This window comes from Emydura macquarii, unplaced genomic scaffold, assembly GCF_026122565.2.
Source record: "Emydura macquarii macquarii isolate MOO-44397 ecotype Brisbane River unplaced genomic scaffold, CSIRO-AGI_Emac_v2 contig_2768, whole genome shotgun sequence".
Classification (NCBI taxonomy): domain Eukaryota; kingdom Metazoa; phylum Chordata; order Testudines; family Chelidae; genus Emydura; species Emydura macquarii.
In genome coordinates, this window is record NW_027132905.1 from 51,172,903 (window position 1) to 51,198,371 (window position 25,469).

The 25,469-nt window shown below is 58.4% G+C and overlaps 1 protein-coding gene and 1 long non-coding RNA gene across 2 annotated transcripts in view; one reads left to right on the forward strand and one right to left on the reverse strand.

Annotated features, from left to right (window-relative positions):
- Positions 1-6,854, forward strand: part of EPHA2 (EPH receptor A2) — a 34,156-nt gene extending 27,302 nt beyond the window's left edge. The window contains exons 14-17 of the mRNA XM_067566225.1: positions 14-163; positions 1,198-1,391; positions 2,368-2,523; positions 5,015-6,854. Coding sequence (XP_067422326.1) covers positions 14-163; positions 1,198-1,391; positions 2,368-2,523; positions 5,015-5,120 — 606 coding nt within the window. The 3' untranslated portion in view covers positions 5,121-6,854. The remainder of the gene's footprint in view (positions 1-13; positions 164-1,197; positions 1,392-2,367; positions 2,524-5,014) is intronic.
- Positions 6,855-17,513: 10,659 nt separating this feature from the next.
- Positions 17,514-18,119, reverse strand: LOC137165615 (uncharacterized). The gene is made up of 2 exons (XR_010923436.1): positions 18,082-18,119; positions 17,514-17,746 (listed from the first exon to the last, which is right to left on the reverse strand). It is a non-coding gene; the product is annotated as an uncharacterized lncRNA (long non-coding RNA).
- Positions 18,120-25,469: the final 7,350 nt, after the last annotated feature.

Here is a 25,469-nt window from a genome sequence, read left to right on the forward strand (position 1 = left end):
TGGTTCTCCGCAGGGCGGCAAGATCCCCATCCGCTGGACGGCCCCGGAAGCCATCTCCTACCGCAAGTTCACCTCGGCCAGCGACGTCTGGAGCTACGGCATCGTCATGTGGGAGGTGATGTCCTACGGCGAGCGGCCCTACTGGGAACTCTCCAACCACGAGGTGAGCGCTGCCGGCGGGGCCAGCTTGACCCTACGTCCGTGAACAGCCCTGAGGGGGGACGCGGCTGCCAGGCTCCCCCTGTGAACGGCAGCTGCCCGCCCCTGTGGTGGGGGTCCGGCCCCACGCGCAGGCTCTGCGCTGTGCCCGCCGCCCTCACGCTGACAGTGCAATGGGCCGTGTTTCAAAGGGGCCTGGGGGGCGGAGGATAAAAAACATGTGTCTGTCTGTCTGTGTCGCTCCATCCGTCCGTCACCCTTCTTGAAGGGCTTGGGCATCCCAGAGGACTGGATGGGGGCAGAGGGGAGGGGCTGGGGACTGGAATCCCGCCCAGTTTGGGCGTGAGACACTTTCCCGTCTGATGGCCCTTTGTGGCTCATGTGAAATAGTTTGGGGGGGGCCCAAACTTCTGCTCGCCTGGCAGTGCCACAGTGCCACGCCCGTGGGCATCTGGGAACGGGTGTGGTTAACGTGGCAAGGGGCGTACCCTGAGCTCCCACGATGGGCAGGATGAGACCCCCCCCCCCCATACGGCACAGAGCCCCCAGGCTGTACCATCGCAGCCAGCCTGGTGTACGCTCTGGGCACAGCGTGGCTTTGCTCGGCCATTGGATGATGAACGAGGCGCCCTGACCTCCCCGTGGGGCTCTCTGGGATGGTCTGAGCCCCGGGTCCTTTCTCAGAGCAGGAGACAAGGAGACGCTCCCTGCCCAGCCGGGGATTTATGGGAGAGCTCCCTGCCCGCCTGCCCCACGCCCTGTGGCTGGGCTCCACGCGGGGGCAGCCAGCTCTCCGCACCACCAGGCGCGCTCTGAGCTGGGAGGCCACCCCCCCGCAGTGCCGTGAATTGCGTTTGCCTTGCCAGCGTGTTGGAAGAGGCACGTGGGATCTACTGGCACCGAGTGCCCATAGCTCCCCCTGGAATCAAGGGGGTTTGCGGGTGCCCAGCGCCTCTCAGGATCAGGCCTGTTGCCTCTGATCCGCCGGCCGTGTCCCTTGTGGAGCCCTCACCCCCCCCGTGCCCCTTCCCTCGGCAGGTCATGAAAGCCATCAACGAAGGCTTCCGGCTGCCCGCCCCCATGGACTGCCCCTCCGCCATCTACCAGCTGATGATGCAGTGCTGGCAGCAGGAGAGGAACCGCCGGCCCAAGTTCAACGACATCGTCAGCATCCTCGACAAGCTCATCCGGTCCCCCGAGTCGCTCAAGACCGTGGCTGACTTTGACCCGCGGTAGGCAACTGGCCCGCCAGCCCCCTCCACCTGCCCCTGCCGGCCCCTGGCCCCGGCTCAGCCACAAATTGCTTTGGGTGGAAGATGGGGTTCACAGACCCGGGACAGCAGGAGAGAGCAGGGACACGCAGGGAGAATGGGGCCGTGCCAAGGATGAACTCAGGGCAAGCTGGGAAGAGTGGAGCCCAGACGGGCAGGGGCTGCAGCATCAAGGCAGGCAGGCAGGGCTCCCCCCGGCTTCTCTCCTGTGCTGCACCCTGGAGGGATCCCCCCGAAGCAGAGATCCTGGGAAAGCTGAGCAGAGCTAGCGAGACAGGGCTCCTGCAGGTGGTCCCCTCTGGGGCTGGGCCTCTGGCCCGTCTACCGGCAGAAGGGACCCGTCAGTCGCTGTCTTGTATCAAAGCGGCTGGGCCAAGGGAGCCCCCCCCAGACTAACAGTGAATGCTAATTAAAAAGCATTTAGCATCGACCCTGTCCCTTGCTGACATGATGCACTTAACCCACCCAACCGCCCCAGCCCGTGGAGCAGGGTTTGTTATCCCCACCTCCCCCTAGTACAGCTCGAGCACTTTATCCAAGGTCACTCAGCGAGCTGGTGGCAGCGCCGGGTTAGACCGCCAGGGATCCTGGCTCCCGGCCCTGTGCTCTGTCCACTGGAGCATGCCGTCCGCTCTCCAGCTCCGGCGCGTCTGTAGCTCAGCGCCGCCTCCCATGGGGTTGGATGCCTGTGGCCTTTGAGAAGAAAGGGAGGCGTGAATCTCCCCACGTGGGGGCGGGTGCTTTGGGCTCAGCTCACCTGCTTGTGGCTGCGTTACCCATGTGGCTCCTGGGGGAAGAAGAAGCGACCTCTGTCAGGGACCCGCCCTCCTTGGTTTAACTGCCCTGGGTGCTCTGCAGAGGAATCCACCCCCGCCCCGCTGCTTCCCTGCCCAGGGGAGATGGGACGCTAAGGTCTGGGGGCTTTGGGTTCTTGCAGGGTCTCCATCCGCTTGCCCAGCACCAGCGGCTCGGAGGGCGTTCCCTTCAGGACTGTCTCCGAGTGGCTGGAGTCCATCAAGATGCACCAGTACACGGAGAACTTCATGTCGTCCGGCTACAACGCCATCGAGAAGGTGGTGCAGATGAGCAACGAGTGAGTCAGCTCCCCTGCCCGCCGCCGGCAGGCCTCGCCTCGAAGGGTTTCCAGGGCAGGGACTGGGGCTGATCCAGGCACCCTCACCCGCCAAGCTGATTGCTTGCTGCAGGCCAGTCCTTCACCGGGGACAGGCTCGGGCTTCCCAGGCCGATGCAGAGTGGGTCCTGGGCATCCCAGCGCCGGGCAGGCTAGAATGGGCTGCAGCAGGCACCTCCCGGGAGCCAGATTGTCTCTGCCGGTGGGAGTGGTGGGGGCCAGCACCCTGAGCCCTGGGTCTGGGGGAGAGAGGAGTGCTCCCCTCCTTGCACTGGGTACTTGGAGCCGCTCAGCTGATCTTGGGCAGAGCTGTCTCTCTTTTCCCCTGGGGGAGCCCCTAGTTCCCTGCCAGTGTTGTTCTCCCCTCCAGTGCAGTGTTTCCCCTTGTCTCCGTCTGCTCTTACCTCCCCACCGCCCCTGCCTGCTTTCTGGCCAAGGAGGGCAGGATCCCCTCAGCTGTCCCTAATCAGACAGCGGGGGCGCAGGCTAGTCACCCCCCAGGAGTTTCGTCTTTCTCCAGCACTCCCAGCTCCGGCTTGGCCCCAGAAGAGGGAGGCCAGGATGCAGGCTAAGGCCAGAGCTGCTGTGTGTAGCACTGCACAGTGCTAACCCCTGCCCCCTCCCCTCTCTGCCTCGCCCCCGTCCCGTCTGGGCCAGGCCCGGGTTAGGGACCAGGGGCTGACGCAGGGGAATCAAGCCGCTTTGTGCTCTCTCTTTCCTCGGAGTGGGTGGTTTGGGCTCGGTTTTGCCCCACTCCCTTCCCTGCTCCTCCCCCCATGGCCTGAATTCCTGCAGCCCAATGGCCGGGCTTCCCGGCAGAGCCACGGGAAGCTGCATCCTCAGCCCCCAGGAAATAACACCACCCCAAGCCGTGGAGGTTAAATATAGCCTGTGTAAACAGAAGGCCTCGCTGGCTGCTGGACCAGGGCTGGGAATATTTTCTGTATGCCCCAGGGAGAGAGATGGCGGAGGAGTGTCCAGGGATAGCTGCAGAACATCACGTTCCCTAAACAAAGCTCTCTCAGCTAGCCCCGAGAGGATTCTCATCTCTCGCCTTGCCTGGGGAGCCTTCGCCTGGCGCTTGCCTGTGCTAAACACAGAGGAGGCAGTGTGGCCTAGTGGATAGGGCACTGGTTTGGGGCTCAGAAGATCTGGGCTGTATTCCCAGTTCTGCCACCAGCCTGCTAGGCAACTCACTTCCCTTTCCTGTGCCTCAGTTTCCCTTTCTACCCTAAGCTGTTCAGGAGAAGGGCTGGCTCTTCCTGCATGGTGCTGGATTTGTGTTGGGGCCTCTCAGTGTTCCTGGGCTGCAAACAATGCCGGGGCAGTTCATCCATCTTCTGGAGCTGGCTATTTCCAAGGCAGGAAGCCAGGCTCACTGAGCTGCTGGCCTGTCTGTCTATGGCATGAAGGGGGAGGTCTCTAGGGAGGCAGCATTGTCTAGTGGCTAGAGCACAGGGTGGGGGGAGGGGGACATTGGGTCTGATGCCCGGCTCTGCCGTGCCTGTGACCTTTGGCAAAGCCAGGCCTGCCCACTTCGGTCCCCTCAGGAGGATAGTGCTCCATTTGTGAAGCATCTCGAGCCAGACTAATTACCTGTGGAGGTGTGTGGAGCTGCCTGTTTTCTCCCCTGGACGTGCCCTATCCCACAAGGTGGCTCGGCGATGTCTCAAGAGATGCCAGTCCGGGAACGCACCGTGTCATCAGCTGGCTTTACAGGACTGGGAGAGGCTCCTTAATTGACAGGCTCTTCTGCCTTCCCTGATTGCTCCAGCACTGGGGCTGCCAAAAGGAAGCAGTGTCAGGACAGGGCATGAGAAAGATTCTCCCAGCTGCAGCTGAGAACACGGGGCCTTGCCCGGAGCCCACTGAGGTCTGGCAGTTTTTCCACTGGTTTCACCAGGCTTTGGATCGGGCCGTCGGCAGCCGGCCTAAAAGATCAGCTCAGGAAATGGGGTAAAGGAGAAGCCGAGAGAGAAATGGGGAAGAAGAAAGGGCCGGGGGAGACGGGGACGAGGCGGGAGAGGACAGAAATGCTGGTGGTGTCTCCTTTGTCCTGAAGCAGTTCAGCAACGTCTGCAGCGGAGTTTAGGGCAGCCTCAAAGCTGGAGGGGCTAATGCCCCAGACAAGGATGGCAGGGGTGCAGCATTACTCCAGCCGCCCCCCCCTTTCCCTGCCCATGCCCCCCACACCAGGGCTGCATGGTCCAGCGTTTCACGGCCGCTTTGTGCATCGCCGCTGGCGAACGGAGCGAGGAGCTGAGTGAATTGACGCTCAGGGGAGCAGTAAATGGCAGATAAAACGTCCTTCTCCCCTGAAGATACCAGTTCAAACCAGCTCCTTTCTGCCAGGGGGCCCTGTCAGTAATGCCCGCTCCTGTCATTAGCGCGTGGTGGCAGCGTCTGGGCCCTTCTAGCCTGCTAACATTCCCTGGGCCTTTGTCTTCCCCAGAGACATTAAGAAAATCGGGGTTCGCTTGCCGGGCCACCAGAAACGAATCGCCTACAGCCTGCTGGGACTGAAGGAGCAGGTGAGCACCATGGGCATCTCCATCTGAGCAGGAGCTGGCCCCGGCGGAGGCAGCCTCGCCGCCTGCTTGGAGAAGGCGTCGCTGCGGGAGGGGAAGAGGCACTCAGCGGTTGAATACTTGAAGTGGAGAATTGACGCCCGCTTGGCATTGTCCCCTAGCCAAGAGCCTCTGAGGAAACTGACCGAGGGCTGCCGGCCCACGGCAGGGCAGCACCCAGAGAGGAGTCGGCCAGTCTCTCCCGCCATCATGGGCCTCCCATTATACCTCCACAGCAGTTAACTTTATTTATTGCTAATGTCAGTCTGATTATTACTGGGGAATCTCTTGCGGGCCTGGAAACTGCGACTGGTGCCGTACAATGCCAGCCGGCTCCAGGGGGAGGCGCTAGACCAGGGGCTGTTCTGAAGAAACACCCCTGTTGTGTTTGACGTCCTTGGAAAGGGCCCCCCAGGGCAGCAGCCCTGCACCCAGCCTCACGGCCTGATGTCAGACGGGTTCTGGGGTTGCCGAAGAGCTCACACAGCCCGTGGTGATCTCTTCCTCCACCTGCTGCCTACACGGGGCTGGCCGAAGCAGAGTGGGGCTCATTGTCTTCGTCTTTCATTCCCTGCCATGCTGACCCTCTCCGGCCCGGCGGGAGTGTGTGGATTTTCCAGAATGGCCTCCATTTGTTTCCATGCCGAGGGCAGGCCAAGACTTTGCTGTGTCAAAGTGCCCTGGATTTTTCCTTTGCTCTTTATAAGAGGATGAAGATGAAACTCTAGTCAAATGAAATGATTCCGTTTAAACTTAAAAACAAACAAGTTTCCGGGGGCGGAAACCCACTGATCCCAAGCCTGGTTCAATCCATTTCCTTGCTCATTTCCTTTCGCTGGGCACTGAGACGCCATCCAGCGCGTTCGCGTTTTAAGCAGCTGTTTTTTTTATCCTGTCGGTGCCAGAAGAGGACAGGTTCCAGTGCCTTAACTTGGACATTCCTCTGGTAGCCAGTGAAGTGGCTTTGCAGATGACGGGATGGCTGAGCCCCAGGGCCATGTAATCATTTGCCTTCTCTCTATTTATTCTTCCACCCAGCTCCCCACGCTGCGCTCCTTCGTGTCGCTAGACGCCCTTTGCTTGTCTGTCAGTGTTACCTTTTTTAATGTAATTTATTATATTTTTTTATATTTATTGACGCAAATCAAAGGGCTGTTGCGCTTACTCAAAATTGCTGTTAAGATTAAAACTTGCAGACTGTCGAGTGGAATCGTTTACTCGTGGTTTCCATGAACATTTTAATAAATGTTGCGGGTTTTTAAAATAAACACTTACCCTTCAGCCTGCACTCCTACACGGAGCAGAGAACAAGCAGGTAGAGTCTGGGGTTTGCATGACAGAGTAAGGAGAATCCAGGCAGTAATACTTAATAATCCATTGCTTGAGTCCTCAGCTGGGCTTGACCCCGCAGCCTCTCGTTTCAATGCAGACCATCACTCATTTATTAAAGCACGTGAGCGTCCCTTCAGTGGAACTACAGTACTTGCTGACGTTAAGTATGTGCGTGAAGAGGGACCTTTGCAAAGGCATAAAGAGTAGCGATCTGACCAGCTCCCACCGGGCTGGATTTCCGGTCCAGCAGCTGGAAAGAGGGAGATGGTGAGAAACGATGGGCACCGGGGAATTGTGGGGAAGCGTTGGAGGACTAGCAGCACTGGAGTGGCACAAGCCCACCTCTACGTTGCAGAGGGTTCACGGCAGCAGCTGGTGAGTTGTGCTCGCTCTGGTTTTGCACCGTGTTCCCGCTCTGGATGCCCACCTCACATTAACAGCAGCATCACACACGAGCCTCGAGTTCCAAGGGAGCCGTAATGTGGCCGTGCAGACAAGCCCTCCGGGAGCCAGGAGCCGACCTGCCCTTTGTAAATCTTCCTCCGTGAGCTGTGGGAATTGGAGTCCAAGCCGGAAGCAGCTTCTGGGGGCTGCTCTCTCTGGAAAGGGGGTGCAGGGACACAAACCCAGCAGAGGCTTTGGGCTTCCCAATGGGGAGGGGACTAAGCTATACTGGTATAAAGCACTTTTATACTGGTTTAACTGTATCCACCCTAGGAATTGTACTGGTATAACTATCAGTAAAAATCACCCTCCCTGCCCCGGCCCACGTTGTTATATTAGGACAAAATCTGTGCATAGGACAGGCCTTCGGGCTTGTCCACATGGGGGAGTGTGATTCACTGTAGAGGGGTGTGATTTCTAAAGAAGACGCAGGGGTTGCACGTTCTTTGGGCCACATAGCCCTGCTGTTGTGCGCTAAAGGTTCGCTAGTGTGCTTTAACGTAGTGCTGTCTCAAGCTGCACTCCATTACAGCACGTCCATGGGGTCAGCACGGCCCAATTCATGGCCCTCACATTGGTGCGCTTTGGAAATCACACTCCATGGGGTGCATTACCCCCCTGTGTCCACCAGCCCTTTGCCAGTGTGGGATCTGCTCCCTCCCAGCTGCAGAAGTTTGTCCCAAGGGGCTGAGTTTCCCAGCACTTCAAATCATCCTACTAGCCAGGTGCTGGGTTCAGTTCTTGCTGCCAGCTCAGCCAGGGGCCATTGCATATGTACTGGGGGCTCAGTCCTGGGGGTGCTGTCAGGGCTCCACTCAGCCCAGTGGGGATGGTCAAACACCTCCTAGGTGCAACGCCCATTTGGGGTCCTGGTCAGAGGCCCAGTGGCCTGGAGACGCCATTGTCCTACCGCTGCATGGCTCGGGTGAGGTTCCCCCATGCAGCACCGTGCTTACAGTAGAGTTGGACCATTTTGCTGAGCCGTGCAACAGCGCAGGCCCTCCCCTTGCGTGTCTGGCGCTGTGCAGAGAGGTGTCCGTGGGTTGCTTGCTGCGTGGGAACGTGTTGGTGCTGGCAGCAGCAAATTGGCTCTGCTAGCCGACCGAGCCAGTTCTGAGCCCGTTAGTCAGGATTTTACAGAGGTGGGCGAAGGCGATTTATTTGCATGGCCAAGCCCGGCTTAGTCAGCAGCGTCCTGGGATTGCAAAACTGCGCTGGAAGGATCGCATTAGCTCTGCCGCTTACACATCGGCCCCGTCCAGCTGCGACGCTGAATGCTGCCACAGGCCTGGTCCTATAAGGGCAGTTCCAGACTGAGCGTGGTCTCTCTCTGGGAGGCTGCATATTGTCGGTGTGCGTAGGACACTCCCCCACATGCTGACCCCTCCACCCGTCACCTTGCCAGTTTTCTCTTGGTGCTGGATGCCTCTTTCTCAGCCAAGCTCCGGCGATGATTCGTGGCAAAGCCTGACTGAGCTGGCGGTAATTTAACGGGGTCAGTTTAATGGCAAGTGAAACTGCACAAAGGGACTAATCAATTCACCTGGAAGCTTCCAGAGCCAATAAACAGGAAGCCGGGCTGGTCTATCGGCCCACACGGGGACCGGCAGTTGGGGCTGCGTGGTTCTAGTCGCGGTTCAGGCCCTGATCCTCAAGCTCTCATGGGAGTTAGGCACCTAACTTCTTCTCAGGATCGAGCCCTCAGCCACTGACTGTGGGCGAGTTACTTAACGTCGCTGCACGCCTCCCTTCCTTTCAAGGAGGCCACGCTGTGGTTGTATCCTAACCGGCTCCAGGCTCGCTGAGGAAAGCAAAGTGGTTCCAAGCGGATGTGCTCCCTCCAAACCAACGTCTGTGTGCAAGCGAGCAGGAATGTAACCTCGCTGGGCTTTCCAACAGCTCTCGAGTTAGTGTCCCTCGGCCCAGAGGAGCTGCATATTTCACCGAGGCTCGGCCCTGATTGTTAACCACGCTCAATGAAATTAGGCTCAGGTTCCACCTTTAAATTGAAGCCCATTTCAGAGCTGGAAACCAAGCAGCATTGGACTCCGTGCACTGTTCCCTCGTGGTGCCGTGGCGCGAGGTCTGGCATAAATCTTAGCATCTTCCCGCCTCACTGCATCATTTTTTAAACCAACCGTCTCAGCTAATCATGGTCACTAGGCGCAGCGAGGATTTTCTTGGGATAAACAGTGGTTTCAAAATTCAATTACTGCTCTGATCTCTGGCTTCCAGGATTCTTTCCCTCGCTGCAAACAGGGAGAAAGGCTAAAGACAAACAGGGCTCATTCGAAGCCAAGAAGAAATAAAGCCACCAGCCGTCCCATTCCGCCAAATAAGTGGGGGCGGGGAGGAGGCGAAATCCCTTAACGAAAGAGAACAAGCGTCCTGTAGCGCCTTAAAGACTAACACATTTCTGCGGGCATAAGCTTTCGTGGGCTGCAACCCACTCTGTCAGATGCATGAAGTGCTTGAGGTGGGGTGCAGCCTACGAAAGCTGACGCCCGCGGAAACGTGTTAGTCTTTGAGGTGCTCCAGGACGCTCGTTGTTTTGCTGCACACAGACTAACCCGGCCACCCCTCTGGAACTGAACGAAGGATGTTTCCCTTGAAAGACGAACCAACCCCACAGACTGTTTTATAGATCAGTTCTTGGACATTAAGGCCAGACAGGACCATCATGCTCATCTAGCCCGGCCTCCTTCACATGGACAGACCCTCAACCAGCAATTCCTTCCAGAAGCCCATAGCAGCAGTTAGCTAGAGCAGCCCTTTTAGCAAGACATTTGGTGCTGATTTAAAAGTGCCACGTGACAGAGCTGCCACGGCCGGCCGAGGGGAACTGGCCCACTGCTGAATTACACTCACTAGAAAGTTTGCACTTTAGGTCTAGTGTTGAATGCAACTCCCCGCCACTGGAGCGTGTTCTCTCTCTGCACGAGCGCCTCTCGGTTGCCAGCAGAGTCTCTTGGGATTTTAGCAATGCGAGGGTGGGGGCAGAGGAGTCCAGCAAGCCCTCAAACTGGCCCGGGCCGCAATCAATCTAGGCTGCTTGCTCTCCTGCGCACCAGCCCTAGAGGGGACTAGCCCACCACGCCGCCGGCTCCAGCGACCCAGGTCCCGGAGGGGTGAGCTGAAAGAGACTCAGGCGTCTCTGTTCATAACATGGGGCCCACGACACAGGCGCAGCTCTGCTTCCAAACAGCTGCAGCTGTACCCCAGGAAAGGCGCCTGCCGGTGCCTTGCCGATGTCGCGGCCGTGCTGCCTTCCTGTTGGCCACGACTGCCAGAGGACGGGGCCCGCAGCCTTTTTGTGCCTCCCCGGCTGCTGCCCATGCCACGGGAGCAGTAATTTGCCTGTGGCTCGCGGCTATCCAGGTTCTTCTCCTGCCCCCTTCCCAAGGCAGCTGCAGGTCTAGGCCCTAGCGCTGCTGAGGCTCTCTGGCAAGAGGGCCTGATTTCCAGAGGCGCTGCACCCCTCTGGGGACCCAGGCCGGTGCTCCTGGTCACACTGACCCTCATCGCCACAAGGGGTTAATTTCATGGGGGAGGAGGGGGAGGGCCTTTTCGGGTTGCTCTGCTGAGCCCAGCCTTCCCCACGGCCCTTGTCCAGCCATTCCCTGGTGCATTCTTCTAACCACCCCCCTCCTGTGCTTGGGGGGGGCTCGCAGCATGAGGCCAGCAGCCTTTGTCCAGAGACGTAGGCGGCCCCCTTTGTCCTTGCTGCGGACATGCAGCTTGTTTGCATTCCAACACACGTCCCCTAACGAGCCTGTCCCGGGTGCGCCATGCCAGCCTGGCTTGCCGGAGCTCTGGTAACGGCAGCGCCACGTGGGGGCTAGGTGCTCGTTTCGGTAGGCTCCCCGGCAGACGGTGCCCAGCCCAGCCAAGGGCTCCCGTGCCGGTTAAGCCTACGCCAGTCCCTCCGTGTAAATGCAGCAAACGGCTGCAGCACAGCAGAATCCAGCGCCCGGGCCAAGACAAATGTTTGGATTGTCATTTACGAGGCTGCGGGAGGATTTTTCCAGGAGGCGCATCCAGCCTAAAAATAACAAACGCTGCACAGCAAGCGTCCCAGCTGGGCCGGCACCCCCACGGCACCCAGAATGGCTGCTCGCAGACCGCGCTTTGCTGAGCGACGAGGTTCAGTAACTAGGGGACCACGCAGGCGCCGCGCCTCGCCCAGACTCCCTTCCAGAGCCGCTGGTGGCCTGGGACTGACCATTTGCTTGGGCTGTCTGGAAAGAGGCAGACCTGAGATCTCCCGACAGTCAGCCTGGTGCCCTAACCATTGATCCACACTGCCTTTCACTCGTAGGGCGTATCGGCTGGTGGGCAGAACAAATGGGATTAAGGGCCATGACACCGGGGCTTGTCCAGTCCCTGTTTTAGCTACGTGACCCGAGGCAAGTCACTCACCTGCCTTGTGCCTCAGTTTCCCCACCTGGCAAGTGGACTTGGGAAGCCCTCCCTATAGCTCAGGGGTTTAATTATGGTCGATCACTTTGGGCCTCTTGGGGGACCGGCGTTGCTCGTGCTGCACCTGCCTTGTGGCTCTCGGGCCTCCTGGGGTTCAAGAGCGACCCCACGAGGCACATGCTAGCCCAGCGCTAATGGGTTTTCCGTCAGCCCGGCAGGGGCCTGTGATTTCCCTTCCCAGTAGCTCTAGACGTGGAAATGGTTAAAAAGGCCTGGCCCACCGGGGCCACTTGGCACGAAAAGCGGCTTGGCCGAGCGATGACCCAGCCCAGCTGGTGCTTGAGAAAAAGGAGCCGGAGCCGCGTGGCCGCGCGTTCCGCACCACCGCCGCCTCGGGGAAACAAACCACCCCGCCGGCTCCCGGCCACCAGCCCAGGGCTGCCCACAGCAGCCCCCGCGATGCTGCCTAGGGTCAGGGGAGCAGGGTGCGGCTCTGTTGGGCAGCCTTTGCTGGCCACAAGGGCCCTCCCCCGCTGGGCCTGGGAAACCAGACACACTTTATTTTTAACCTAGGGCCACCATGGATCCTGGCGCGCTGCCAGGCTGCGCCTCACCCCGCAGGCTGGGGTTCTCCTGTTACCCCATTCCCAGCCCCCGACCCACAGGGCTGTTGTGTCTTAGCTTTCAGCCTGCAATCTCCTTGGTGTTCTAATTCTAGGGTTCTGATTCTGCTGCCTCTGGTTCACGCTGGGGCTGACTTTCATAGCTACTGAGCAGCTACAAACCCCCCCATGGACTTCGTGTGCTTGGGTGCTCAGCACTCCTGGCAATTGGGCCCTACGTATTTGTACAGCACCTGGCGCAATGGGCTGCTGGCCTGCCTAGCTTAGCTCCTGTGTGTTTGTACAGTGCCTGGCGCAACGGGGCGCTGGCCTGCCCGCCCACGAGGTGCTACAGCAACATAAACATGAGCTGATACGTAAGCCAGACCAGGCTGTCCCACGGCATGTCCTGACCGAGGGTTTGATGGGCATCTGCCCAGTGTGAGAGCTCTGTTTGCGGGTAACGCCACGCCACTCCAGCCTTCAATCCCCTTTGGGATGTCCCCAGATCCCTTGGGCCAGACCCGCGCGCGCCGGGGCTTTCCCCAGGGATTGGCCAGCCAGTCCAACTGAATAAGTAGTCCATATGTGACTGGGCCCCCCACCGTTGCCCCACACGCCATATATAGGCAGAGCCTGCTGTGGGGGGGCTTGTTTCCGGGCTGGCGGAGTGACTGTACCAGCCCCATTCATCACTCCTGTGGCTCGCGGGAGGCAGCGTCCCAGCTGCCATGCAGTGCCAGGCGGCCAAGGTAACCCTTCCAGGCATGGCTCGGGCCAGTAACATGACCCTGGGGCACTCAGGGGTCTCAAAGGGTTCGTTCATGGCCGGCACTGAACGCAGCTCGCTGGATTCTTGGTTTATGAGTCCCAGGCCTTTGGTTCTGCCACCGAAGCTGCCTCCCAGCACGATCTCCGCTCCCTCCCTGGCCGAGGTGCCTGGATCGCTGCCAGGCAGGTGAAATTAACACCCTGCCCAAGGGCGATCAGTGGCGGCGGAGGCTGTCCCCCCTGCAGGGGCCAGGCCAGAACAACCCAGCCAGAGACGAAAGAGGAGAGCAGAGACAGGCCTTCCAGCACTGCTCCTCCACGGCTACCATCCCCCTGCCGGCAGCTGCTAGGGGGCCCTCGCCAGCTCTCCGCACGCGCACGCACACACACACATTCGCGCTATTGGGGGAGGGGGGGTGGCAGGACACTTGCGGGGGGGGGGGGGGGTCTAGTCCTGGCTTCCTCTGTGACTTCCCCACTCTGTGGCTCAGTTACCCCAGCTGTACACTGCAGGTGTTACTCGTTACCGCCCGCCCAGGTCGTTAATAGCTCTACCGTGCTCGCACTGTGCACCACCGCCCTGTGCGGGGTTATCCCTCAGCTCCTTGTGCGCCAACAGCCGTCGGGAAAAGGAGAATCTCCACCATCTCTGAGCAGTATGAGGGCTATGACACACAGAGCGGCATTTCCAATTCCACCCAGTAGGAGCCAGCAGTGACATACGCTAGCCACACCATGACAACTGCTGCAGGGACCTGTTCTGGGCCAGAGCATGGGCCCAGGCATCTCTGCTGTGAACGTCCTACACAAAGCTCAGGCCGGGCCGCTGCTGTTTGCAGCAGTTACACAAAGGATCCTGGGGGTGCAGCTCTTGCCGGGGGTGAGGGGGCAGCAGGGAGGAGGCAGGCGACGGGGGCAATGCCTGAGCGACACGGGGCGTTTGCTTCATGCACCGCTGAGAGCCCAGCCTGGGCGTGACTGGTGGGGCTGGAGGAGGGGCCTGGGCGTGCTGAGAGTGGGGCTGGCGTATGTAGGAGGGGAAAGGGCACTGAGGAGGGGCGGGGGTGGAGATCATGGGGGTCTGGGAGGGGCTGGTGCTTGACAATGAGGTGAGGTGGGCCCAGAGCTGACCCTGGACCAGCCTGTGGTGCCGGCCAGCCCGGGCAGCGAGGAGGTGGCTGCCGGGGTCAGAGCCGCATGCGGTGCTGCACAGCCCGGGAGACGTGTGCCGGCAGGCCCAGCCTCTCCCCGGGGAGCCCACCCTGCAGCGTGGGGAGCACAGGCTCTGCCGTGCAGCCTGTGCGCCGTGGGCATGCGGTGGTGGAGAGGCCCCTGCGCGGGGCCCAGCCGCTGGCTGGGGGGGGCCGTGGACTGGGGGACCGTGGCTGATGAGTTAGCTGTGCCCCACGCCAAGGCAGACACGCTGCGGCTGGTTCTGGGCACTGCTACGCCACTCAGCTGGGATGCGGCGGCCCGGCTCGCCGGGGCCCTCTGGGCCTGGCACTGGGCCCGGCTCGAGCTGGGCATCTGCTGATGTGTGGGGCTGGCTCCCTCCAGCCCCTCTCGCTGCTGGTGGCCCAGGCCACGGGAGCACCAGGTGCTGGTCGGGGCTTGGGAGCAGATGCCGCACTCCTGGTGCGCCAGGCGCCAGGGGCCGTGGCTCTGGAGTGCGTACACCTGGGCACTGCCAGGCTGGGCGCTGAGCCTGAGGGTCCTGGCAATGTGTGCCCCCCAATGGGCCTGAGGGGGGGAGCCCGTGTCCCGAGGGGCGTTGTCGCAATCCCAGTGCAGGCAGGGCCCTGACCTTCCGGAGGCGGTGGAGGTGGAGGGCAGGGGGCAGCCCGAAAGGGGGGGGGGGGGGGGGGGGGGGGGGCTGGGTGAGCTGACAGACCTGGCCCAGCTGTGAGCGATACTGCACTGGAGGGCAGGGGCTGAGCTGTGACAAGCTGGGGGCTCAGACCGGGGGGGCGGTGGGCAGCTCACCAGGGCCTTGAAGCCATGGACGGAAGGGGAGGGCAAATATGGAGCGGGGGGGGCGGGGGGTGAGCCAGGGAACAAGGGGGCTGGAGGGGAGGGGGACGTCCCCCAACTTCCTGCTTCTCGGAGTAATTCCCTGGGGCTGTGGGGGAGATGGTGAATGGGGCAGAGGGGAGGGCATGGAGACCATCGAGGCCTGAGGTAACTCCACTGGGTTGAGTAGGCTTACCCCAGGGATGGGTTTGGCCCATAAAGGATAGGCACTGAACTGGGTCACTCAGGAGCCAGGGATTTGATTCCCAACTCTGCCGCTCTGACTTTGGGCCAGCCCCTTCCGTGCCTCAGTTTCCCCATTTGTAACACATGGCTGATGGTGCTGACCTTCCTCTGATAGGGGTTAACAATTGTTCATGCTGCAGTACAGCGTCGGGCACGACATGGGGCCTCTCCTCCCCCAAATGCCCATGTCACTAACGCATAGGGCAGCTCCCCGGAGAGGGCCTGCTCCTGCATGCGCGACTCCCACCGACGTCAGTAGAAGGTCGCCCGCTCAAGCCAGCCATGCCGCAGGTTCCAGGGATGCTTATTTCAGGCCACCCAGCAGCCGTCCCTCGAGCCACTGATGACCCAGGTGGCGCTGGCATTTTACAGAGCCTGCCATTCCCGCCCCACATTTTCGCACGACCGCAAAGGCTCGCAGGCAGCCGCGGCTATGCCCAGGCGCATTCCACGGGGACCTCGCCACAATTACAGCCTAACCCTCCAGCCACTTCATCTTCCCCCCGGCCTCGGCCAGCCAGTGGTCATAGGCAAAGCAAACCGCATTTAGCGGGTGGCCCGGCCTATGTGCTGAGCTTGCATGTTGGGAAAGTGGCTTCATTTTATTAAGTTGGCTTGAGAAACACAGCCCGGCATTGACGTAACGGGCTAGACATATTCTCTGAGCGCGACTGAAATAACCACGGCCGCCGCACGGCCTTTATAGCACCAGCGTAACTGGCCCAGCTGGAACGGCATCCCTGCTGGGATCTCAAAGCGCTTCGCCGTCCTCCAGCGAGCCTCGGCGCCTGCCTGGCACGTGGTGTGTATTGCGAGGGGTGGGCGGGCGCCGCAGCCATCTAGTCAATTTCACCCGTCTACAGGGAAAGCCTTATTGCCTAGGGGTTTGTCGTTTGCCATATCACCGCTGGCGCCTGACAGTGGGTGGGGAACGCCCGGCATTGGCAACCCAAGCTGATTTGATTGGGCGCAGAGCTCACATGGCGTGTTCTTGTTCCCTGGTTGGATGCATGTAACGTTTTGGCCTTGATTCTCCTCGTACGTGATCCCAGTGTCAACATGGTGTAAGAAACGCCACGAGCTGCAATGTGGCAAGTGGCCCGCTGGCTGCCTCGACACTCACCACGGGGAACACTGACCGCGCTTTCCCCGGAGCATCTGCAATGGTTATTTGTACTACCATAGGGCCTGCCGAGATCGGGGCCTTGCTGTGCTGGGAGCTGTACAAACAGAGCATAGGCGACAGTCCTGTATCTCACAGGCCGTTACATTTCACCCAGTTACTCCAGTATTGAGCCCAATAACTTGGGTTTGGCTAAAGCGTCTCTCCCAGAAAGGCAGCTGGATCTGCCGGCATCAAGAGATGGAGAAGCCACCGCTGCCCTTGGCAGTTGCTGCCAGTGGTTAATGACACTCCAGTGAAAGCCTGATTTCGTATGTGTGCGTTGCTGCCTTCAGCTTCCAGCCATTGGTTCTTGTATACGGCAAACACGCCCAGCAGCAGTAAATGCGTTTGCTAGAACAGTGGTGTGCAACCTCGGGGGAGAAAGGGGGGTTCAAGAGGTTCTCTGGGGTGTGTGTGAAGAAACTGGGACCCAGCGGGTCCCATGGGCCCCGCTGCCATAATAGAGGGCATGGGATAAAAATAGATAAAAATTGCAGGGCAGGATCGGGATTAAAAAAAAATAGTCCTCCTGTGCTACTAACGACACAAACACCCTGGCCAGTAGCTGCCGCTCTCCGGCTGCTCAGCTCTGAAGGCCGTGCCGCCTCCAGCATCAGCGCAGAAGTCGGGTGGGGCGCATGACACGACAGATTCTGTAAATGGTAAGGGGGCGAGGGGCAGGAGGGGTGTGACCAGAAAAGTTTGCACACCGCTGTACTAGAATAGTCAGGGGAAGGGGCACCGCAGGTGAAGCATGGTTTTTAAAATATTGGGATCCATGTTCACTTTAACAGTATTCATCCAGCTCCATAGCTTCTCCACATAGTATAGATGGGGAAACCGAGGCACACAGCCATGCTCCAGGTTGCACAGCAAGTCAATGTCAGAGCCAGCGTTAGAAGCCACCTCTCCAGCTTCCCTGGCCCATGCTCCAAACACAAGACAACAGTGTCTCTCTTTGATTTGTCATTAATGACTATGCTTGTTTCTGCAACATTGTCTCTCATGGTACTCTGTGATCAATGCGTCCTAACTTCCCTCAATAAAACTATTTACCACCAAAAAACAAATAGCCCACGGAGAGCATGTGATCGCTATAAACCATCTCCTGCCTCCGGTTCCCATTCCATTTTGTCTAATTCTCATCCAATGTGGTGGTTAGTTCTATGCTGACTACAATATCGGGGACAGATGTTTTCTTATGCTGGGACCCTGCTTTCAATCTACACGCTGATCCCTGCGTTTGTCCCCTTGTCAGTTGTTTATTCCTGTCTGTGGCTATTTTAGATCTTTTTGGGATATCTGTGTTCCCAGGGGGTCGCACAGGGAACACAGGCATTGAGCAATATCATCCAGCTTTCGCCAAGCATGGAGATGTTAATGACCAGAGCAATGTATTTGTGACCCGAGAAAGTGCAGTCCGTGACCCCAGAGATGCTGCTACAGAACATTTTTGATCGGTGATCCAGCAACAAGGGGCTTCTTTTGATTTATGGAGGGGGGAGAATGGGTCATGCTGCAGAGGAATACATCCAGGACAGAAGCATTAACATCCTGTGCTTCATTTTCTTTTGACTTGTCCTCAAGAGACAGACCATGGCAGACACTAACAGGTCTGTGCAATTCCCCTGTTGAGAGACAAGGCACAAGTTACTATGGGATTGTAACTAGGGCTGGTCAAAAAGTTTCCAGTGGAACGTTTTCCCATTTCATCAACGTTTTCCATGGGACAGCATCAATTTTAGCAAAAAAAAATGCTAGGAAAGAAAGCATTTTGTTTAGGTCAGAATGTTCCGTATCGGAAGGGAACGTTTCCATTTTCCATTTCAAAATGACTTTTCATTTTGCAACGTGTGTTGTATGTGTGGCAAAGTGCACCAGCAAGACCCAATCAAGAGGGGTTTAAAAAATACCAAGATTTATTTGAAATCAGAAAGAAAGAGAAAAAACAAACAAGGAATACCTTTCATACCCAGGTTCCTCCAAGTAACACTTCCTCCTGAAACTCTGACTCCCAGCTGGAAAACAGGGAGTTTTATAGATGGCTTCCTTACCCAGAACCCTTTGTGGGAAAGGAAAGTCCCACCCTATCTCTCTGGGTGATTGACAGCTCCTCCAGCTAATCAGCTCTTTCCCTCCCTCCCTCCTGGTTCTACAAGAACATCACAATACTCTCTTATAACGTAGATATAGCATAGAACTGTAAAAAGCCAAAATCAGACTGAAACGTGTCGCTTGTATTCAAGCACCTTTTGCTTTTAGCTGAGGAGGTCCCTGGCTCAATCCCTGCTGGGTCGGACAAGATGGCTGCCGTAGGACCCTGCACCATGGATGGCTGTCCTCAACGTAGGGCTGAAGTGGGACTTCCATGGGGCCATGGGGGAATTTCACTGTTCTGCTGCTGCCTGAGATGGAAAATGTAGAGGCTCTGATCTCTGGTGACCTTTCCAGAGCCACTGCCTGTTCCTACGTGGGTAATTGCACTCTGCCTGCCTGGAACCCCACTCCCCTGTAATTGCCTTTGGAGTCAGCATTCCTCTCCTCTGGGCTGTGAAATAATTGCCACATCCTGCCTGCGTCCGCTGGTGGAGGCAGTGAGTTCCAGCACGCCTCTCCTCGGCTCAACAGAGCGGGGCTGATTCACACAGGCTGGGGAGCTGGCCCGCCATCGGATGGGAAAGCCCTGGACCCTGCAGGGAGGCGAATTCATTGTAATTACCGCGGTTAATGGGCGAGTTGTGCATGGCCAGCCATTGCTCAGTGCGGCCATATCCCCTCTGGGCCTGTCCCATGCTGGGTAGGAGTCTACCCATTGAGCGTCACACAGAGCAGCGTCGGACGTGGCCAGATGTTCAGCTGTGCTGAGCATCCGCAGCTCCCGTGAGACGTAGTTGCCTGGCTTTAGGCACCCAGATAGCAGCCTGAGAGCTCTGAGCCAGAGCAGATGGGCCCAAGCGGGCCTGGGAATGGCTGCAGTGCCTGAATCTCTGCTAGGCCTGGCTCCGGAGCCTTCAGTAAACTGTCCCAGGCGCTTCAGCTTTGATTTCTGGCAGTGTAAAGGGCTGAGTGAGTTTAAAGAGCTCAGGAAATGGACATGGTGGAAGGTGCTAATAAATCACATCCCAGGCAGGGGCCCGGGTTGGAGGAGGAATGAGGCTGAGCTGGCTAATTGCCCTTTGGCAGGCCAGCCCCTGGGTGAACGATCAGTGTGCCCAGAGTGCTGGGGGGCTGCCGGGGAGCATTCAGCACCCCAGCGCTCTGCTCAGGCCAGGGCTCGTTTATCTCCTAGCTCACTGCATTCACACGGCCAAATGGTGCGGCACACGCACGGATTGGTACTAGGTACTACGGCCCATCGGCGTTTGCCAACAAAACACTTCTCCACTGCAAAATGCCACATTGATGACGCTGATTTTTTCACACTGTCATGTTGCTTTCGGTGAAATTCCCATTTAAAACATTGGAAAACCCTTTTTTATCATGCATCGCAATCTCCCATTTTTTCATTTTGGCCTGTTCATTTCCAAACGAGGTTTTCTTGGGACACTCACTTTATTATCTGTACGTCTATTTAACATGGCCAGAATCACAACGAAACCGTTTCCTTGACTCCAAATGAATATTTTTTTCAGAAGTTTGTTTAGCAAAAAATGGCTGTGTGTTTTGGATTTTTGCCTCTGTCCAGGACAATATTCCTGCAGCCTCGACTCTTTTTGACGGCCAGAAGATCCATTTTCCAACCAGCCCCAGTATTTCGTATTCAGGACCTCCTTTCACTTGGAGCTCTACTGATCAAAGTTCTTACGCAGTGTCCAGCACCACAGTATCTGACCCCCCTTGCAAGCGTATCAAGTGCACAGAGAGCTGTAGGCCAGGTTGTTAAATATGCCCACGGCAGATGGGTGTTTAGATTCCTCAGCATCCTGTGAAAAGCCAGCCATAGCTCTCTCTCTCCCGTCCATCTGCAGGGACTGGACTGAGCTTGCCCTGGGCGGCTGGCCGAGGGAGCTTTCCATGGTGCTCTGAGTTCCTGGGTATCCTGATCGGGAGCTGCGGGTTGGGAGAATGGGTGTTGAGAAAGCTCCATCTCACGCACACAGACGGGATGGCTCCATTGTGCCAGCCGCGCATAACCGGAGTAAAATGTCATGGCCCTCCCCCCATGCAAGCCATTAGCAGATATGCCAGTCCGCCGTTGGTGAGGTCCCAAACCATCTCCATGGAAGTGAGTGTGAGAAAGGAGGGGGAGCGAGGCGCCAGGACTCCTGGTTTCCATTCCCTGCTCTGCTGCTGACTCACCCTGTGACTTTGGGCACATCACGTGTTCACCTCTCTGGGCCTCAGTTACGTTTACTCATGGTTAAAATGGGTCTAATCATATTTCCTCATCTCACAGGGTGTTGGACCTTTCAGTAATCATCTGCAGAGTGCTTTGACCACATGGCTTTAAGGCCATTGCATAAGCCCAATTCATTATAATTACTTATGTGATGATGTCACAAACCCTAGCTTAGGAAGCCCTGACTGGCTGAGGGAGGAGTGTGGGTAGAAAGGAAAGTGGTCTCTGCATACAAACCACTCCCAGCTCAGTTCTGGGAAGAGCGGCAGTGCAGGGAAAGCACGGGCCAGTGGCACACTCATATACTGCAAGGCATGCCCTTGGATTTTGTTAATAAAAATGCCGGATACTCTTCGACAGGGAAAGGGTTTCCAAGGACCGACGGTGTTCGAAGAACCATTTTCGGAAGCAGCAGCTCTGCACACCCAGCTCTCTCTCCAGCCTCAGCTATAGCTCCACATTGGAACATTAGTTGCAACAATATTTTGAGTGCTTCTGGGTGCTTGGCATGAATAGGAACAGAGTGATACTTTAACAGGGCCATGATCAGCTACCCAATATAAAAACCTGCTGGGCTGAGACCATGATTCATTAGCGCTATCCTTCTTTATGGGCTTTTCTACGGCGGGACCGTGTTAGCCCCATTTTACAGCCAGGCCCAGAGAGATTAAGTGACTTGCCCAGGGTGATGCAATAAGATTGTGGCAGAGTCAGGAACTGAACCCAGGTCTGTGCTCGAACCACAGAGCAGAGATTCAGAACATGATTGTCTTCTCATGTCGATTTACTGCTGGCTCAGCAGCCACAGATGTCAATGCCCTCCATAGGACAGGCTCAGCACCAGATTCCCTGATGCTCTGCCCTCTGCCAGCCTACCTCATCTTTGCTGGGACGGGACAGCCTCTAGGTCAGAGGAGCGCTCAGTCTCCATAGCCCCGTCCCACTCTGTGCCAGCCAGGAGGCACGTGGCATGCGCTGCCCAGCTGGTTGTGTGCCGGGAACTGGGCTGAGCTCACCGGCTTGTTTCACACAGGCGATGCCAGGTGGCAGAGACGCCCCATCTCGCTACCTGCCTGGGCAGACACTGACCCAGTGGCAAAAGCCCCAGTGTCGCCCACTGCAAATTCCCTGAACTCCTTGGACTCCAAGACAAGCGAACACTGGACTGATTTCCTCCCTGACTCCAGTGGAGTTACCCCAGGGAAGAAACTGGCCCAATTGCCTTTAATTGCTAAGGGAAGCTACCTGTTGTGATCAGTGAGTTCACCTCTGGAGGCCTGGGCCTGAAGCAGCCTCAGGTCAGGAGTGAATGAAGTCAGGTGATCTGTAGTGTCACCGAATCCGGCCCTTTAAATAGCTTGGGAACCCTCTAGTAAGCCTCTCTGTCTTCCACTGCAGAACCACCAGCACCTACTGGAGCAGCAGCCTACCCGCGTCCCCAGCCAGGTGTGTGGCATCTAGTCAGCGAACGTGGTAATGCAGAACCCAGCTGTGTCCCGGTGGTGTCGTAATGCTGTGCACAGAGCACAGCCCCAGCTGTGCCCACATCACTCAGCACAGCGGCCTGTCTGCTGAGGACTGGATCCCCCTCCGGGCGGCTGGTTGCAGGATCGGAGCAAGGCAAGCATCCGCTATGGAGGAATGTCCTACCCACCTCCCTGCTCGGACACTAAGAAAACCGCAATGGCCGACGCACCGGACAGAAATGTTCCCACCCTGGAGATGCTGAGACCCGTCCTGCTCTGGTTAGGGGAGGGAGCCAGACCAGCTGGGCATTTCTCAGCGGGTGGGTCACGACCCCTAAGGCAAGTTTTAGTCTGTGACTAGGGCTCCTGTGAACAACGCTGATCAGCAGAAATAATCATGAATATTAGCAAAAAGCAACTAAGATTGCCAGGAGAACCTTGGAGCCGCCCAGGTTTTGGACGCTTGGGAGGTCACATGTGGGGTGCTATTTTCCAGGGTTAGCGTCATCTTCGCTGCCTTCTTCACTCTTATTTTTATAGTCGGCGTAAGCAGGGGGGGAGCAGGGGGAGAGGAAGGGCGTGAGCGGTTTCGACTTTGAATAAGGAGTCGCCAGCCAGAAATGGGCGAGACCCACTGGGCCAGCGGATGGAGCAGGACTTTGATAGCTATAATTCCTGGGGCTATGGGGAGGCCCTAGCCAAGGCCCCAAGCACAGATGCAGGCAGGTGAGTGCATCATGCTCAGAATATCTGCTGCTGCTTACGAGATGCGGGGTCTGTGCCGTGACCCGCCGGTGGCTGAGCTCAGTGTGGGTCCCACCCTGCTGCCAGTCCAGGCCGCACTAAGGTGAAGCCTCTGAATCAGCCACAGAACCAGCGTGCTCCACTTCCCCAATTCAGAGCTCCCCCAGGCAGCCCACGCAGATGTTGAGCCGAATCTTTTCCAGGGCCAGACGCTCACCATTCCTCGAGGCTCTGTGCTCTCTCCGTCAAGGGGGGTTGTTTGGCCGTCACCCAGTGGGGAAAAATCAACAGCCCGTTCGGTCACCAGGGGAACTTGCTGCTCCAAGAGGCCAGGAATGCAGCGAACTGCAGCCCTGCAGCCCGACGAGACGGCGGAGCTGGGGCTGTGCACCTGCAGATGGGAGCTGTTGGCTCAGTTCCCTCGGCTTTTAGAAAGAGTGTGTGTGGGGGGGAAATCAGCCAGGGCTGTGTTACGCACCCCTCTGCCAGCTGCAGATACTTCCTTTTGTTCACTCACCGGCCCCGCTTGGCACTGCCCGTGGCCACTGACTCATCCCCATGAATCGAGCCGCGATGGCACAATGCTTTTTTTATTAGTGAATTTCAGGCTGGAGACGGCCTGGCAGGCCTGGAGACCGGCAGGAGGGTGCGGCCCGGGCGGGGTAGCACAGACTTCCAACTAAGGTGGCATGTCTATGGCGCCTTTGGGTGCCAAGGCTGTCTCTAAAGCAGTCGCTGTCCCATGAGCATCCTGCCCCATGGATCAAATGCAGCCACCTCTGGGGTGGCGCGCGATGCGTGGCCAGCACACAGCGTGCTGCGTAGCAGTAAGGGGGAGAGCAGCAAGGAATGGTCCAGAGCCCTAGAACAGAAACGCTTATGCACAAGTGCCGTGGGGTTCTTAGGGCCATATTTTCATATATGGCCTCGAATGGGTGGCAGAGACGTGGGACATCTAAACTAGAGGCTGGGAAAAGATCCAGTCAGTCATTGAGCTCATCCAGAGCCATCCTGTCATGGGGCATGGGGGCTGCCCTGGCTTTTCTTTCCATGCACCCCCCACAATGGTCTGTGCCCCACTGTGACACTGCGGGACACCCAGCTGAAGACCCCCCCTCCCCCCCCGTGCAGAACTCCTGTCGCCTTCCCGCAGAGCGGAGTGGGCTCGGGGACGTGTTGTGGGGGGGAGAGGGGCTGCTCAGTGTCTTTCTTTCACAGTGGCCAAGCTGCTGCCCCCCCCAGATGCAGCTGGGACTCCCCCACCCGCAGGGCCGGGAGGAGGAGGGGACTTGCTGGCTGGGGCCCGGAGAGCTAGAGGAACACAAAACCTCCTGCTTCTCCTCCCACTCTGCAGCTCGCTCCCCACCCTCCCCGTGCCCTGGGCCTGGCGGGGAACCTCCCCTGCAGGCTGCGTTCGCTCCCGCGCCCTCCGGAATGTGCCTGGCGCGATGCCATTTATGGGTAGAGAATTACGAGGGCCCGGAGAGGACAGCTGGTGCAGAACCAACGTCTGGCCGGGTCGCAGGGCCCCATCCCCTCCTCCGGGACCGGGCAGGGCAGGGCACCCTTCCTCCTCTGCCAGCAGGGCCTGATGGGAATGACTCTCCGAGGCTGGGGAGGGGAGGTGGCAGGTTTCTCTTTGCTGCCCCGCCGGCAGGAGGCACTGCAGTGACAGGCCTTTCCTTGTGCAGTGGGGCGAGGCGCCAACGCCCTGCCATTCCCCCAGAGAGCTCTGCCGGGGTCTCGCGCATGCCCCGCCACCCCCGTGGCAAAGGTTCGTCAAGCGGGCACCTTGGGCAGAGCCCAGCCCTGCTCCCGCGTGCGCCAGAGCGCTGAGCTGCTTGCCGCTGCACCAGGGCAAGCCCCGCGGTTCGGGGCAGCCACACGCGTGGCGTCCAGCCGCTGCGAGAGAGGCCCGGCAGCTTGGCTCCATCTCTGCCCTGAGCCATTCCGGATGCCATGCCCGCAGCTGCCGTCACTCGCTGCTCCCCGAAGCGGCAGGCTGGGAAGTTTCAGAAGCTACCAGTGCATTGCGGGAGAGGGTTGGGAGGGACGAGAGGATCCGACTCAGCTGGTCTGCAGCCGCATGGACGCGGAGCCCATTCGGAAATGCGCTGTAAGATCTGGCTGCTCCCACCGCCGGCGGGATGGTGTGAAACTGGCTGAATCCCTCGGCCGCGATGTCCCGGGGTGAAAGCTGGCTGAAGCTCTTCATGGGCTTTTCTACAGCAGGTCAGTGTTAGCCCCAGTTCACAGCCAGGCCCAGAGAGATTAAGTGACTTGCCCAGGGTGATGCAATAAGGTTGTGGCAGAGTCAGGCATTGAACCCAGGTCTCTGCGCTAACCCCAGAGCAGAGATTCAGAACACGACCATCTTCTCGTGTCAGTTTAGTGCTGTCTGTGTCCGTCTCTCTGCGGGCAGATGATGCCCAGGGGTGTCACTGGGGGCAGAGCAGGGCTTGAGCAGTGGGAAGCCAGGCCGTGGAGGATGGCTGAACGGTATTTTGTGTGCTGGGTGATTATGTGTCTCCCTTGAAAGGGGAGCCAGGGCTGCCTTGTTTCGTTAATTACAGCGGTGCGCTTCCTGCCCTTAAAGCCAGGCATCTAAATTACAAGGCAGGCGAAAGTCTAGCCTCATGCGGCTTTTCGGCAGCGGGGGGAGGAACGACTCTCCACCACTGGCAGCTGGGTCTGTGCAGAGTGCCCGGGCTGCCTCGCAGCGCCCGTCCCCAGCTGGGAGGCGCAACGCACAGTCGCTTCCCAGCTCCAGGCCACTGATGACCCCTTATTTTCCAGGCTGGA